This window comes from Pocillopora damicornis, chromosome 12 (genome assembly GCF_964200805.1).
Source record: "Pocillopora damicornis chromosome 12, jaPocDami1.2, whole genome shotgun sequence".
Lineage (NCBI taxonomy): Eukaryota > Metazoa > Cnidaria > Anthozoa > Scleractinia > Pocilloporidae > Pocillopora > Pocillopora damicornis.
In genome coordinates this window covers 1749318-1764518 of record NC_142681.1, presented here as the reverse complement: position 1 = coordinate 1764518, position 15201 = coordinate 1749318, and the positions used below count along the sequence as shown (strand labels likewise).

General features: G+C 38.0%; 1 protein-coding gene, 1 long non-coding RNA gene and 1 pseudogene across 3 annotated transcripts in view; 2 read left to right on the top strand and 1 right to left on the bottom strand.

The window, feature by feature from the left end:
• LOC149036050 (uncharacterized) overlaps positions 1–4603 on the top strand; it is a 5650-nt gene extending 1047 nt beyond the window's left edge. The window contains exons 2-4 of the mRNA XM_089190595.1: positions 34–334; positions 2949–3320; positions 3808–4603. Coding sequence (XP_089046721.1) covers positions 34–334; positions 2949–3320; positions 3808–4088 — 954 coding nt within the window. The 3' untranslated portion in view covers positions 4089–4603. The remainder of the gene's footprint in view (positions 1–33; positions 335–2948; positions 3321–3807) is intronic.
• Positions 1–15201, top strand: part of LOC149036048 (uncharacterized) — a 22021-nt gene extending 6820 nt beyond the window's left edge. Inside the window, exon 2 of the long non-coding RNA XR_016181992.1 lies at positions 13720–15201. This is a non-coding gene — a long non-coding RNA (uncharacterized LOC149036048). The remainder of the gene's footprint in view (positions 1–13719) is intronic.
• LOC149036049 (bis(5'-adenosyl)-triphosphatase pseudogene) lies at positions 5549–6870 on the bottom strand (annotated as a pseudogene). The gene has a single exon (XR_016181988.1). The product of XR_016181988.1 is annotated as a bis(5'-adenosyl)-triphosphatase pseudogene (transcript).

Here is a 15201-nt window from a genome sequence, read left to right as displayed (position 1 = left end):
ATACAGTCACAAGGCATCTTATTATGTTTTTAGGATGCAACGATTGCGAGATTATATGGGTTGCTGAAAGAACGGAATGGTATAGCAGTTGATGAACAACGCTTGATATTCGGTGGAAAGGAAATCAGGATCACAGATGAAAACAATAAGCAGATTCATCTGTCAACGTACGGAATAGAAAAACACTCCACATTGTATCTTGTTTTACGTTTGCGTGGTGGGTCTCAGAAAGAGCTAGATGATGATGTGGAACTTAGTGATGCCCCAGATATGATCACGTGGGATGATGATCCGGATAACAAAAGAGCCAAGATGCCTTGCGGGCACGCTATCAGTAAGTTATTTGAGGATAAACCCTTTCATTCCCAAAGGATTTTGGGATCGCCACGGGGCAAACTATGCAAATTTCCATAAAGGAATGTGTGGCAAAAAGTTGTTTAGGCGTCCAAAAAAATGATTTTTGAGAGAATTCAGCGTTTTTTTTTTGCAGTCGTTTTATCAGAAAATGATTTAATCAATGTTGATGTGGGGACAGTGTAAGTTTTTGTGTAAATATCAATGAAATATGTGTTAAAATCTACTGATAAAGTTCTCTCCTCGCATAAGGTTTATTGTGATATCGACATCTCGTCTCGAAACATCACAAAGTTACGCATAAATCAAAGGAAATTACCCCATAAAGTATTTTCAGTTGAATTTATGTGTGTACAGCCATTTTTAATACTAGCTGACGTCTTCAATACACAAATTATGGCTTCCGGAAATTTACCTCCTCAAAGGAGAGAAGTCTTTGTTAGAGGAGATGAAAATTGTTTTTACCGAGCTATTGCTCTCTGAAATGATGAAATAAGTGATGAGAAACATGAAGAAATCCACACGTTAAGTTCTAGTTTGATAGAGAGAATTCGGAAGGTGTTTGAGCCGCTACTCTTCTCTTCAAACTCTGTGGAGGATCATGAAAAGAACAGCAAAATAACGGGATTTTGGGCTGAAACTGTGGAAATCTTCAGCTGTGCATCGCTCCTCAATTGACCCATTTGCACCTTCTCATCTTCGCAGAAAAACTGATACACCTTTTAAGCGATTATGAACACTGATTTGTTTCCATCGATCACAAAAAAGAAGTGCAGGTGCCCAATCACTCTAATGTATCATGATGAGTATGCTCAAGCAAATCGTTTAAATCTCCTTCTGCCTATAGGTAGCTGTTTCAGTGCTCCTCTGCAAGAGAATACAGCATCCTCTGTTTCAATAGATTTAGAAAACAGTGTTAATTTATATGTCAAAGCTGAGAAACAAACATCACAAACTCATCCTTCCTTCAAATCACCTTCAATCAAAGCTACAGAATCCAAGCAACCTGGTCAAGATCTAGCTTCTTTACAATTACATTGTCTTCATACTTTAAAACAACTATGAAAAAGCCGACTCAATCTCCAGAAGCTTCCAGTGACAAACAAACCTCCTCTGTGAAACAGCTAAATCCTTTGAAATGTACTAAACCTTCTGCTCTCCAACAACCATCTTTTTCTATTGTGATCAGTTCCCAATCATCTACAGACAAAACTGCATGCACCACTACTAAGCAACCACCTTCAAAACAAGCCATTGCAGCTACGTCTACTAGTCCCAACTTTGACCAAATGGATGTGAAACAAATTAAAGCATTTATCTTATTCAGCTAGCTAAAGCAGTTGCTTTTATGGACCTTCCCACTGATCCTGACTTTACTAATGGACATTTTAAATCATCTAATTATGAGCAAAACTGACAACGTTAAAAGCATGTTATCCTCCTGGTGCTCATTTGAAGAGTATAATCTATGTATAAATGGCCATGTTCAGAGCTTGGAGTAAATGTTACAAAGGACCTTGATGGCAGTATTTTTTTGTGTGTTTGTAGCTAGAGTTATACTAACTCAGAAAGAAAAAACTCAAGAAGGTGATAAACTTAACAGGCTCTGGTTTGTTTTGGGCTTAACTGGGTCTATGTATTCTGCATTCTGTAGGTGCAAGGGTGGAGCTGATCAAGGATGCAGACATTAAGAGGCGCAACTTTGTTTGAACTTGATGATTTTCTTTCAAATCATAGGAAGTCTGTCACCTCTATGTCTGCATAGTGGAACCCCAAGCAAACACCTACTCAAAAACCCGTCCCTATGTCTAAAATGAAAGTTTCCAAAAGCTCTTTGATGAAAAAGAAAAAAAAAATAACATCATATGATGATTCCTGGATTGATTCCGTTGATTCTAGACCCATCAAAGGTCGAAAGGAAATAACTCGTATAGAAAAATTGAATTTGCTAAGAAACTTAGAAAAATTGATCTTTGTTCTGGTATTCTTGATTTTTTTCCGGTTTCTCCAAACTATGATGAAAATGAAAATTTTTCTTCACATCCTGATTATAATATATCTCACCTGACCATATTATCTCAAGCCAAGAATTATGTTAAGACAGATTTAATAAGCTATCAGAGAACAACCTTTCAAATTTTGCCAATGAATTTCTAAAAGCCTTCACCTTTTCAGACAATAATAGAATGGTTATGAAGAAAACAACCATGGGACAACACAAAAACAAAACTTGCATGAGATGAGACACCTTTTAGTTATGGGGAACAAAATAAAATCTCTCTACAGCCAACAAAAACTTTAGAAAAGATCCTCATACTGATGTATCACTCACTGTTAATAATTACACTGAACCAAAAGAATTTAAAGAAAACCAAGTGTTTCCTTAAGCCATAGAACATGGTATAAAGAGGAAAATGCAAAATTTTACTACTCAAAATTCAGTGAAAAACAGCGTTCTTCATCCGATCTTCAGAAGCCAGGTCTCCTCATTAGTAGCAGTTATTTTTGGATAGGAGCAAGTCTAGATGATATTAGAAAATGTCTGTGATGGAAGAATGATTAACATTTGCTGTTGATTTTTATTGTTTTCAAAGCTCCAGTATCTCTGACCATTTACTGTCGCAGCCTCCTTGATGCAGGTCGATCGCGATTTCTGTGTCCATACATCAGCCAAGATACTACCCCAGTGTACTGTGGCAAAGAATGGGACTATGCAGTTGTTAGACGCTTGGCTGTTTTGACAGATTCAGAAAAAAAGGAGTTTGAAACAAAGATCTCCAAGAATCATCTGATCAAGGCCATGGGTGTTCAAGAATGTCCCAACTGCAAGTCTTTGGTGGAACGAATCAACAAAAAAGATGTGCGATTGACTTGTTCTTTTTGTGAAAAGAAACTACATAAAGCTTTCCAGTTCTGTTGGCACTGTTTGCATGAGTGGGTCGATAGATCCAGCACAACAAACTGTGGTAGGCATAGTTTAGGTTGTGAAACTCTCTTCCGTTGGAAGGAATAAAGAGAAACACTTCAAATCTCAGTTCACTAGCATGTATGCCTCTCTGGAATAAAAGAGATCGGGAAAGTCAGGACATTATTCTTTCACTCATAGTTCATGAAATAATGTGTTTAAGTTATCTTGGATTTTGAGTCACATCTTAGGTTTTATGAATGTTAACAAGTAATCATCAACAAATTAGCTAGCTGGCAAGAAAAGTGTCCTAAGCCATAAGGCTCACCACGCTTATTGTGATTGGTTCAGTCTTGGACACCTTAACAACACCTAGCCCACTTGGCTTTGTTTCACTACCTTACCACTCTTCCACTGCATGATGTTTTTCCTTCTCCCTTTCTACTATTCTCTGTAATTTTTGTTTGTTAGTTTTCTTTTCAAAATCATCTAATTTCTCTATGTTGGTATTGTTTAAACCAGTAATTTCTGTACCATTTAATTATCAGGAAATGCGGTTTGTGCTGGAGAAGACAAACGTCTGAAGATTTTACGTAACTGCTCTAAGAAGGAAATTGTTGGAGTAGCAGGATGTCCCTCCCTTCGTGCATGCATCTCATGTGGTATGCTAATTGAGCATGTGAAGGCCTGTAAGCACATGACCTGTCGATGTGGCAAAGAATTCTGCTTCATCTGCTTGAAGCCCAAAGAGAAAAAGGGCTGGAAGTGTGGGAATTTCAACCAGGCCTGTGATGTAGCACCAGTACAGACCATGATTCCCGGAGTTTAAACTTGTTGCTATTTGCAAAATAAATTACCTTTACTGGGAACCTGAAAATTTAGTCCGAGATTATCAACACTAATACCTCTGAAAAGCTCTGAAGATTTCAGTCGCCCTTTACCGCTTGTAGCATCTAATCTAGCAAACGACACTAGGGTCTGTCCACAATTCCAGTATAACTTAGGCTTGTGGTCTTTAAATTACATGTAAGAGATAAGGGAATAACATTTTGTGGAGAGTGATGAACTTACAATTTTGGGTTGTTGTCCTTCAGTGTGCGATACAATACCAGAATGAAACCGTTTACTACCGGAATGCATATAGAATGTTCCATCATGACTAATAATTAACTTGTACTGTGTGATAACTGCTGAATTGAGGAAGAATTATTTGCTCTTATAACTAGATTTGGAACATTTTTTTACTCAGTTTTTGTTTCAGTACAGTTCAACTCCAGATTTAAAGTTGATTGTTTGATAAGTTTTTAACCTGAAATAAATGTATTGAGTGAGATGAGTTGGAAACAGTGCTTTTGTTCTAGAGCTTTACCAGTTTAAATTTTACAGTTCTGTATACTGTATGGCATATAAACTGGCTGAGACCAATTGTGCAAATTGATGAATCAAGAAGCGCATATGAGTAATAAGACTGGTCTAGCCCAATCACAAATCAAATATGTAAGTGCATTTGAACTCCCTTTGTCTTACAGTCATAACCGTACCAACTTTCTCAATAGGTACTCTAATCTGATTAGTCCATACTCATGTTTAAGAGCAGCTTACACTATCTTGATGAATTGACTGACTGAAAGACCAATCTTCCAACCAACCAACAGTGCCACCCACTGTATAATGATCTTGAAAAACTGTTTAACTGATCAACTCTCGAACAAGCCGACATGGGTGACAAATTGGGAGATGAAGGGTAAGTGTGAACTGCCAAATGACAATCTAAGGAGTTTACAAAATGATTCCAATTTTCACCCATGCTGGAAATCAAGGCTGACTCAAGGCTTTAAACTGAAATATTTATTAACATTGTTTAAACATCAGTTTCTGAGTTTCTTTCAGTCTAAGACACTAAGCTAAGATTGTAGAGTACAAGCTGTAGCTTAGAAAAAAATATGTTTAGGTAGCTTGACTGATGGGTACCAAAAAGCTAGCACATTATCTTCACTACACATGTTCCTAGCCTTTTCGTCAAGGTAGTCGTTTCTTTCGAAAGAGAAATACAATCGTTTGTCTCATGATGTGGTCACTTATATTAGAATGTGGATCCCGATGTTTCCTTCTATGGATAGCGATGTTTTCATTTTTGTTACCCTCTGTTTCCTGGAACCTTTTGCCCATTCATCACTTTAAGAAAACTCGCAGTATCCAGTCGAAACGTCGCTGTCCTCATCCAAAGTGACCACATCGTGGGTCAAACTATTGCATTTCTCTCTTAAAAGTGTTATTTACTACAATGACTAACCAAAATCAATTTTACTATATAGTCGTTTCTCATCTTTTAAATCAACACTTGATCAAACAAGTTTAGAAAAAACAAGCTTAACTAGCAGCTTCTTTGGACATATCTTCCTCACTCCTAAAAAATTTATTTTCCACCTCATTGGACTCACTTTGTTGTTTGTCATGAACATCGAACGCTCTGTAAACATCGTCATTGCTTTCAAAATCTCCTTTCTTCCTTGGTAACAGGTGGACATGGACATGTTCCACTGTTTGTCCTGCTTCGGGTCCATCTTGGATCGCTATCGAGAGTGAGGTCGCCCCATACTCTTTCTCAATAACACGAGCAATTTTTTGTGTGCTAACGAACAAGTCCATGACTTCTTCCTCTGTTAAGTCATAAAATCTCTTTACAAAACGAATAGGAGACACAAGAACATGTCCAGGGAGGACTATCTTTCTATTCACGAAAGCAAATGATAATTTGGAGCAGAGTAACACCTATGAAGGCTGGAGAACAATCCGTCTAAATATTGGAACGTTTTGGCAGCCATGTTGAATAAGGAAGTGACGTAACCGCTGACTCGTGTGCGGGCGTCAGTAGGCACATGGAATAACATGGCGGTATCCAAAACAACAGAGGAAGGGGTAAAGCGTAAAAGTATCCCTCGCGGAAAACCAAAGTCCGGAAGGGTTTGGAAGAGTGAGAAGAAAAATTAAGCTAGGGTTAAATGTCTTTTTTAGGTCAACATTGCGACCAAACCTTTATAGCAAAGATCAAAATTCACTCTTTACTTGACAACGTCAATAGTTTGGAACAAACGACATATACGCCGAATCGGATGCGAACTGGACTTTCTTTTTATCACATCAGATTTTATGATGAGGTCTTTTTTAAGTTGTTGATTCGCAAGACTACGGGAGATAAAATCCCCTCTGAACGTCTTTAACAGTGATGATGGTGGCTAAAAATAAGGATTGTTATGTGATATCCTTTGACGTGCTGCAATATTGACTGAACAATATTTTTAATAACGTTGTAATATTCCAATTATGAGCCATCTATGTGCTTAAAGGAATGTGACTGGAAAATAGTGTTCACTTGATCACAGTCGGTGACTAAGGATTATTGTGTAAATAGGAGTGATTTCTGTATAACTCCATCATGGAGTATATACAGTATGATACTATCCTAAAACAAAGCCGTACTCCCTAATAAGCTAATCTATAGTTTCGCCGTTTTTTTCTTTTTCCAAGAACTGCAGGCATAATAGAGTATGGGGCTGTCCAGAAATCTTGCTTGTGAAAGTCAAATTTGCACTTAATTGTAAAATCTTGGCCTTAAAGTGAGTGATGCCATTTATTGTAATTTAGGCATGAGCACTTTTATTTTCAAGTTTCATTTTGTGAAACCACCTATCTCTGAAGTGACAGGAAGTAAAGTTCTCAACTGTAAAACTTCTGCTTTGTAAAAACCATTGACATAGGCTCTGGGGACATTACAAAGAATATGGCTCATTTTCCCAGTTCTATTATTAATATAATTTTCAGAGACAATTATTTGACACTCATGGGTCAATGGGCTTACAATTCATTCAAGCACCATTGGTGTGAGCGCAATCTGGGGTCAAGTGGAGAATTTTACTCTGGTTGCAGGGGTAGAGAACACCTATTCTCAATTGTGCTGTATTCCCATGTCTTGGACTCTGAATTTTAAGCTGTACATCTGCATTGTTTATCATTAGCCTATATGAAAATTTAATTATCACAGACTTTAGAAACATCAGGCTGATGTCTTGATTGGTAATTTGTGCAAAGCAATCTTAGAAGACCAAATTGTTAGTTGTACTGTAGCAATATTATGATAACGATGATGATAATGATAGTAATGCAGTGGTGATAAGAGTGATAATGATGATGATAATGATACTAATATTGTTGAAGCCAATGATGTTATCCACATGCCTGTGATCAGCAGCTAAGAGTAGAACCACCTAGCAATTGCTCATATGCATGATGACCCCAGTTGATGAAAATTTACCCCCAAACTTCATTTCCATCTAGATTTTCACCAATTTTTGCCACTTTCTTGTTGTTTTCATATGGGTATTCTTTTGATTTGAGTGTTTTGGGAAAACCTTCCCTTTAAAATTTGCTTGTCTGTACCTTGAAAGCGACACATTGAGGTGAAATTAGGTATTGTGATGTAAACATGCCTTACGCCTTTTGAAGACATTTAAATCTGATGATAACAAATTTATGATTTAAAATTAGGAATCAATCAACAGAAATAAAATTGTGAAGTCTATTATAATATACTGTTTACTCAACCATGATAATTATTCATGCCTCAATCCCAGGTGCACTAATTTAAATATTTGTATTCTTTCCTAGAAAACAAATATCCGTCAGAGTTCTTAGAAGCGCCACTTAAATTTTGACTACGCAGAAGCTGTGTGCAGGGAAATTTTCTGAGGAAAACCGAAAGGAAAAAGACCTGTGTTGTCATTTGTTCTTCTTATCTTTGGAGGTAGGTAAAGATCTCATACCATGAGCATTTCTTCTCTGTCGGGCGTTGACGAGACATGTATTGTACTATAGATAAGATGTAATTAGCTTGTTTGTTCGTCATCCAGCTCAGGTGTTGTGGTCTCGATGAAAGGTATAAAGTCATAGCGATGTATTTTGCAGCATCTAAAGCTTTGAATTCGATACCGTTTGGATTGGTTTCCTGGCGTTAATAGAAGTTTCGAGTAATTGCTGACGCATGACGAGCTTTGCGTCGGAAAAAAATTTTATGCAAATTAGCTGGCTGCACATTGAATGTGCAGCCAGCTAATTTGCATAAGTAATTCAAGCCAAGCAGGTAATTTAGTGTTAATAACTGGGTTGAAAACGTAAATTAGCCACCGTAAAGGGTAAAAAAGCTGACGTTTCGAGCGTTAGCCCTTCGTCAGAGCGATTAGTCGATTAATCGCTCTGACGAAGGGCTAACGCTCGAAACGTCAGCTTTTTTACCCTTTACGGTGGCTAATTTACGTTTTCAACCCAGTTGTTAACACTAAATTACCTGCTATACTCTCCCACCGACGCAGCACCACAGTTTCTTTAGAAACTTACCCTTTATTAATTCAAGCCAAGGTTCGACGCCTCTTGGTGGCACGAGGTGTTCGCTAAACATTCCAGGACATCCGATAATCGCTTCAAAAAAATGTAATTATGCTTCCCTCGAATGAAATGGGAAAAACCGCAACTTTCGATGATTACAATTCTAATCATTTTCAAGATGCAACTCTACTTTGTTCACTCATTTTCCAGAAACAAGAGTCCAGATAAATGTCTCGTACAAACTTAACGGATCTAATTCGAAAAAACCTAAAGGGCGGTACGCTAACCTTATTTTCTCTGTAGAGACAACACGTCTTAAAGAAGACAACAGTAAATCGTTAACACAAGGTCCACGAATATTCCTGACCAAATGTTACAGAAACATATATCAGGAACAATTTAAAACACGTAAAACGAAGGAACTCAAAAATAGCCTAAAAAGCGGCACCGGTAAAGCTGATTTCACCTCCATGATCGAAGACATAGGCCTACGTAAGGTTACCTCCGACAAACCCTTCTTTATACAGGTCATGGTTTTTAACTTTTAAAGTCCAGAAACTGTGTTGACTAGACAATCCAGACAATATACATCGCTTCCAACTGATGGTCTCCCCGTTCGGTCCACAAGCTTCGGCGCAATGCAATTATTCTTATAATGACCATTTATGTGCGAAGGTTTCAGTTTGGAACGGCATTTTTCGCTTTTCCAAAGACATCAGTCTTGTCAAAATCGACTATAACAGGGGAGAAGCTAGTCTAAAACATCGTTATTGCAATTTAGGTCATTGGGAACAAATTCACACGTAAGCGACTGCCGATTTAGGAGGGATAAGAAAAGGTTAAAAATAACCCTCAGGTATACACTACCCAAGAGGGTATAGAAGAGATTAAAACTAACCCTCAGGTATACACTACCCAAGAGGGTTAAGAAGGGATTAAAAATAACCCTCAGGTATACACTACCCAAGAGGGTATAGAAGAGATTAAAAAATAACCCTCAGGTATACACTACCCAAGAGGTTATAGAAGAGATTTAAAAATAACCCTCAGGTATACACTACCCAAGAGGGTATAGAAGAGATTAAAAATAACCCTCAGGTATACGCTACCCAAGAGGGTATAGAAGTGATTAAAAAATAACCCTCAGGCATACACTACCCAAGAGGGTATAGGAGAGATTAAGAATAACCCTCAGGTATACACTACCCAAGAGGGTATAGAAGAGATTAAAAATAACCCTCAGGTATACACTACCCAAGAGGGTATAGAGGAGATTAAAACTAACCCTCAGGTATACGCTACCCAAGAGGGTATAGGAGATATTAAGAATAACCCTCAGGTATACACTACCCAATAGGGTATGCAAGAGATTAAAAATAACCCTCAGGTATACACTACCCAAGAGGGTATAGAGGAGATTAAAAATAACCCTCAGGTATACACTACCCAAGAGGGTATAGAAGAGATTAAAAATAACCCTCAGCTATACACTACCCGAGAGGGTATAGAAGAGATTAAAACTAACCCTCAGGTATACACTACCCAAGAGGGTATAGAAGAGATTAAAACTAACCCTCAGGTATACACTACCCAAGAGGGTATAGAAGAGATTAAAAATAACCCTCAGGTATACACTACCCAAGAGGGTATAGAGGAGATTAAAACTAACCCTCAGGTATACGCTACCCAAGAGGGTATAGAAGAGATTAAAAATAACCCTCAGGTATACACTACCCAAGAGGGTATAGAAGAGATTAAAAATAACCCTCAGGTATACGCTACCCAAGAGGGTATAGAAGAGATTAAAAATAACCCTCAGGTATACACTACCCAAGAGGGTATAGAAGAGATTAAAACTAACCCTCAGGTATACACTACCCAAGAGGGTATAGAGGAGATTAAAACTAACCCTCAGGTATACACTACCCAAGAGGGTATAGAGGAGATTAAAACTAACCCTCAGGTATACGCTACCCAAGAGGGTATAGAAGAGATTAAAACTAACCCTCAGGTATACACTACCCAAGAGGGTATAGAAGTGATTAAAAATAACCCTCAGGTATACACTACCCTATAGGGTATAGAAGAGATTAAAACTAACCCTCAGGTATACACTACCCAAGAGGGTATAGAGGAGATTAAAAATAACCCTCAGGTATACACTACCCAAGAGGGTATAGAAGAGATTAAAACTAACCCTCAGGTATACACTACCCAAGAGGGTATAGAAGAGATTAAAAATAACCCTCAGGTATACACTACCCAAGAGGGTATAGAAGAGATTAAAAAATAACCCTCAGGCATACACTACCCAAGAGGGTATAGGAGAGATTAAGAATAACCCTCGGGTATACACTACCCAAGAGGGTATAGAAGAGATTAAAAATAACCCTCAGGTATACACTACCCAAGAGGGTATAGAGGAGATTAAAACTAACCCTCAGGTATACGCTACCCAAGAGGGTATAGGAGATATTAAGAATAACCCTCAGCTATACACTACCCAAGAGGGTATGCAAGAGATTAAAAATAACCCTCAGGTATACACTACCCAAGAGGGTATAGAAGAGATTAAAAGTAACTCTCAGGTATACACTACCCAAGAGGGTATAGAAGAGATTAAAAATAACCCTCAGGTATACACTACCCAAGAGGGTATAGAGGAGATTAAAAATAACCCTCAGGTATACGCTACCCAAGAGGGTATAGAAGAGATTAAAAATAACCCTCAGGTATACACTACCCAAGAGGGTATAGAAGAGATTAAAACTAACCCTCAGGTATACACTACCCAAGAGGGTATAGAAGATATTAAAAATAACCCTCAGGTATATACTACCCAAGAGGGTATAGAGGAGATTAAAACTAACCCTCAGGTATACACTACCCAAGAGGGTATAGAAGTGATTAAAAATAACGCTCAGGTATACACTACCCAAGAGGGTATAGAAATGATTAAAAATAACCCTCAGGTATACACTACCCAAGAGTATATAGAAGTGATTAAAAATAACCCTCAGGTATACACTACCCAATAGGGTATAGAAGAGATTAAAACTAACCCTCAGGTATACACTACCCAAGAGGGTAAAGAAGAGATTAAAAAAATATAAATATATATATAGAAATATAGCGCCTCCGTAAAATGCATGCTGCGAATTTTTTTCGGGGCCAAAGCTCCTCGCGAGCTCCACGAAAACAGAAGCAGTACTTAAGGATTAGGCCGAAAGTTGTTCGAACACGTCTTGACTAATTGTGGTCCCCTCAAATTCCAATCGAAAAAATGTTTTTTTCGCCCATGAGGGCGCGAAGATTTATCGTTTTCACCCATAGATTGGCTGCTCTTCAATTCTCACTTGCTGAGTCGCCATAATTTTTGGCTCGACCACCTGTGTGGACAGCGATCGGAAATACAAATTTCACAGATTTTCTTTTTCGAAAAATGCAATAAAAAGATAGGTCACCGGGCTTGTTTAAGAGATATGATGGGCTAAACTTACTCTACTTATGCCTGTGTTAGCACTAATCACGCGCGTCATTTCATCGGTTCAAGGTTCATTTTGAGGTCCATGAAAGCAAGGGTTTTTAAAAATATATTTGGAAGAAATCTTAATCGGCAGAAATTCTCGAGCGTATGGAACAATTTGAAATATTTGTGGAAAAATCATGTAATTTCAAACGACATCGACTTAAAACGTTCCTCGAGTCATTGCTTTCAGGGTCTTAATTTGCGTCATCGAGTAACTAGCTTTGGGCAAGCTTTTAGCTTTACTTTTTTTTCCCTTCTAAGATTGTTTTTTCATTTCTCCAATTAAAAGGGAATAATCTGAATACCAACATTATGCAATAAAAAATATAGGCAGAACAAGATGCATTGGGCAATACTCAGGAATCACCTTAACTTGTTTGGGGTGCGTTCCAGTTGGGAGGCGAAGCGACAAGGTCTGGAACCGAGAAACGATGGTCACATTGATCACACAACTTGCAAAGCGGTCAATTCACGGTCTTGTCAGTGGTTTCCCTAAGCGAAGTGGGCCGCCCAAACCTTCATGTGTGAAGTTTTACCGTTGTTTTCTATAACGGTTTGAAATCTTATCGTAGGTTCACTTTAGATTAAGGATACGCTCTTTTCTTTTGCCTATTTGTTGATATTTCTTTGGCGAAGCCTGTTCGAGGATGCGAGGAACCTTAAAAAACGAATCCGAGTTCAGGTGGGAAATGTCTTTGTCGGGAAGTTTAAGTTGCGGCTCAAAGGTCTAAGCTTCGATCAAAATCGTACAAACACCTCCACGAAGTTCATCACTTTAAATGAAGGATTTGTCGAGGAAAGTAATTTTAACTCGTCAAACTCTTCATCTACATCGGCTAGTTATTCAAGTGTGGGGTAGATTTAGTTGCCGTCATTTATCCTGTCTATCCGCTGACAATATTTTACTAATATGCCTTTGCAAGTTGTGAAAACATCGTTTCGATTTAATCTAAGAGAATGTATAGGAAGTTGTTTCCATTTAGGCTACGCGGTATGTCTTTCCACTCGTTAATGCAGTGTTTGCATGTTTCAGTCTCAACACTGCAATGCTTAGAAAATCCAAAGCGATCGAATAGCCATTCCTCAAACCGTGAAGAAGCAGCATGAAAAGTGAAACAGTCGAATTCTATTTAGAAATCATAATTCATGATTGTATAAATTCAGGTTTAGTTATCCACTCACACAAGGTCCCCGTACGAATCACTTGGGCCACTCTCGCTACCTTTTACAGAGACCTAGGGCTATGGGAGCAGATCAGAGCATCATTAGAAATTTGAACAAATCTGAGACTTCGGCACCGAAATTAGATGGGCCAATCTGCTCGCTTTGATCCTACGCAAGAGAAAAAGAGGTCCATAAAGCACGTAAATCACATGATTCATTCTTGCTGTTCATTCGATTCCATAGTGGCAAACGGTGGGTAAATTAACTTTAGGAAAACGCACTACATTATTTATCGGATAGCGATTTTATCCATTCGAACAACCAGGAAAAGGTGTTTAGCTGAAATGATGTTCTTAACATCTCACTGTGACTGATAATTAACTTTCAGCACAAGAACAGCAAAATGGCGTCTGTTGTGAAGTACATTGTCGTGTTGGCCATGTTTATCCAGATTGCCCAGTCGGGACTACTGGCCTATGGAATTTGCCAGACTGGATGTAACACAATCTGGGTAGCCTGTGTGGCTGCTGCTGGTGGTACGGCAGGTGTTTCCACAGGAGGCGCAGCAGTCCCAGCTGCTATTGTGACATGTAATGCTACCCAGGGTACTTGTATGGCCGCTTGTGTAGCTGCTGGTCTTTCACCCACACCTTAGATGAAAGTGACGAGAACTGACCGATTTTTTTTCTCTATAACTCGTAATTGTTTATTATCTAACTTTTTAGGTTGGAAAAAAAACGTATTTAGAGGTGCGTTTCATTTTGACAATCGTAATTTTATATGGAGTACTTTTAAAAGTTGGAGGAGTTGCCTATACCAGTGTATATCGAGCAAAACATCAATATTCCATAACTTGGTTAGTGATTCAGAGCAAAGTTAAAAAACTTCAAGTGTGTAATATCCTATACAACGTACTTGTCAGTGTGTCACAAAAAAAGACCTGAGAAGCAGATTAAAGCATTCATTTCACTCTTTTGTGGTTACATATGAAGACAATTCATTAACAAATGATGATCTCAGTGAATTTATCTCAATTCAGGAAGATTACATCTCAAAAGGAAGAAATAAGCTTTATATGGAACTAACCATCCCTTATTTTAAAAAGAACTATGCAAATAAGTGTCAGCATCAAACGTGGCCAGGATATACTGTTGACCACATTCAAAATTTTGAACAAGAAGGATACGCCAGGGTATTCTTCTAACCTGCTGATGAACACACGGAGGAACAAACAAGTGTTACGGGAAAATTTACTCATTTTCCCGTGTATGTTATTCGGAACATATTTATTCGTAAACTTTCACATTTAACCATTTCCAGTCCTTTCATTTTAATAAATCAAAAATGTATAAAAACCACAGTAGCTTTTAGAATAGATTTTGCTTGTTACTCGCTTTCATTATGCACCTGCATGTCGGTACTTTTGTTATTTGTTACATGGTTTTTTAGGTAAATATAAGTGTTAATGGTCTTTCTGGAAAAATCGGTTTTCATGGTAGTTTGCAGCTGAGTTTATACTCGTAACTTTAATTTCTTTTCATAAGATAGTTTCCACACCAACCTTACATTGGTAAGCAGAAACTTTTAATTGCTTTTCCGTTTTTATTTCCTAAGCTAGGCTGCCGCAATTAAGATAGGTATTGTTTTCTATACCAGAGCTGTAAATTCGCACCTAAGTTTCCTATTTTTAATGGCCTAGAGTTTATTGCATCCGTCTTTTTAATTTTGAAATTCTGTGTAACAATAGCACCTCACACCAGTTAGTTCTTAAGCAAGCACCTTGTACAGCCTTGATCATTACAAACTTGAGTACGCTAGAGGTCATGTCGCTTATTCGCCTGACCTAGAATAAAAGTACTGTGGAACCAAA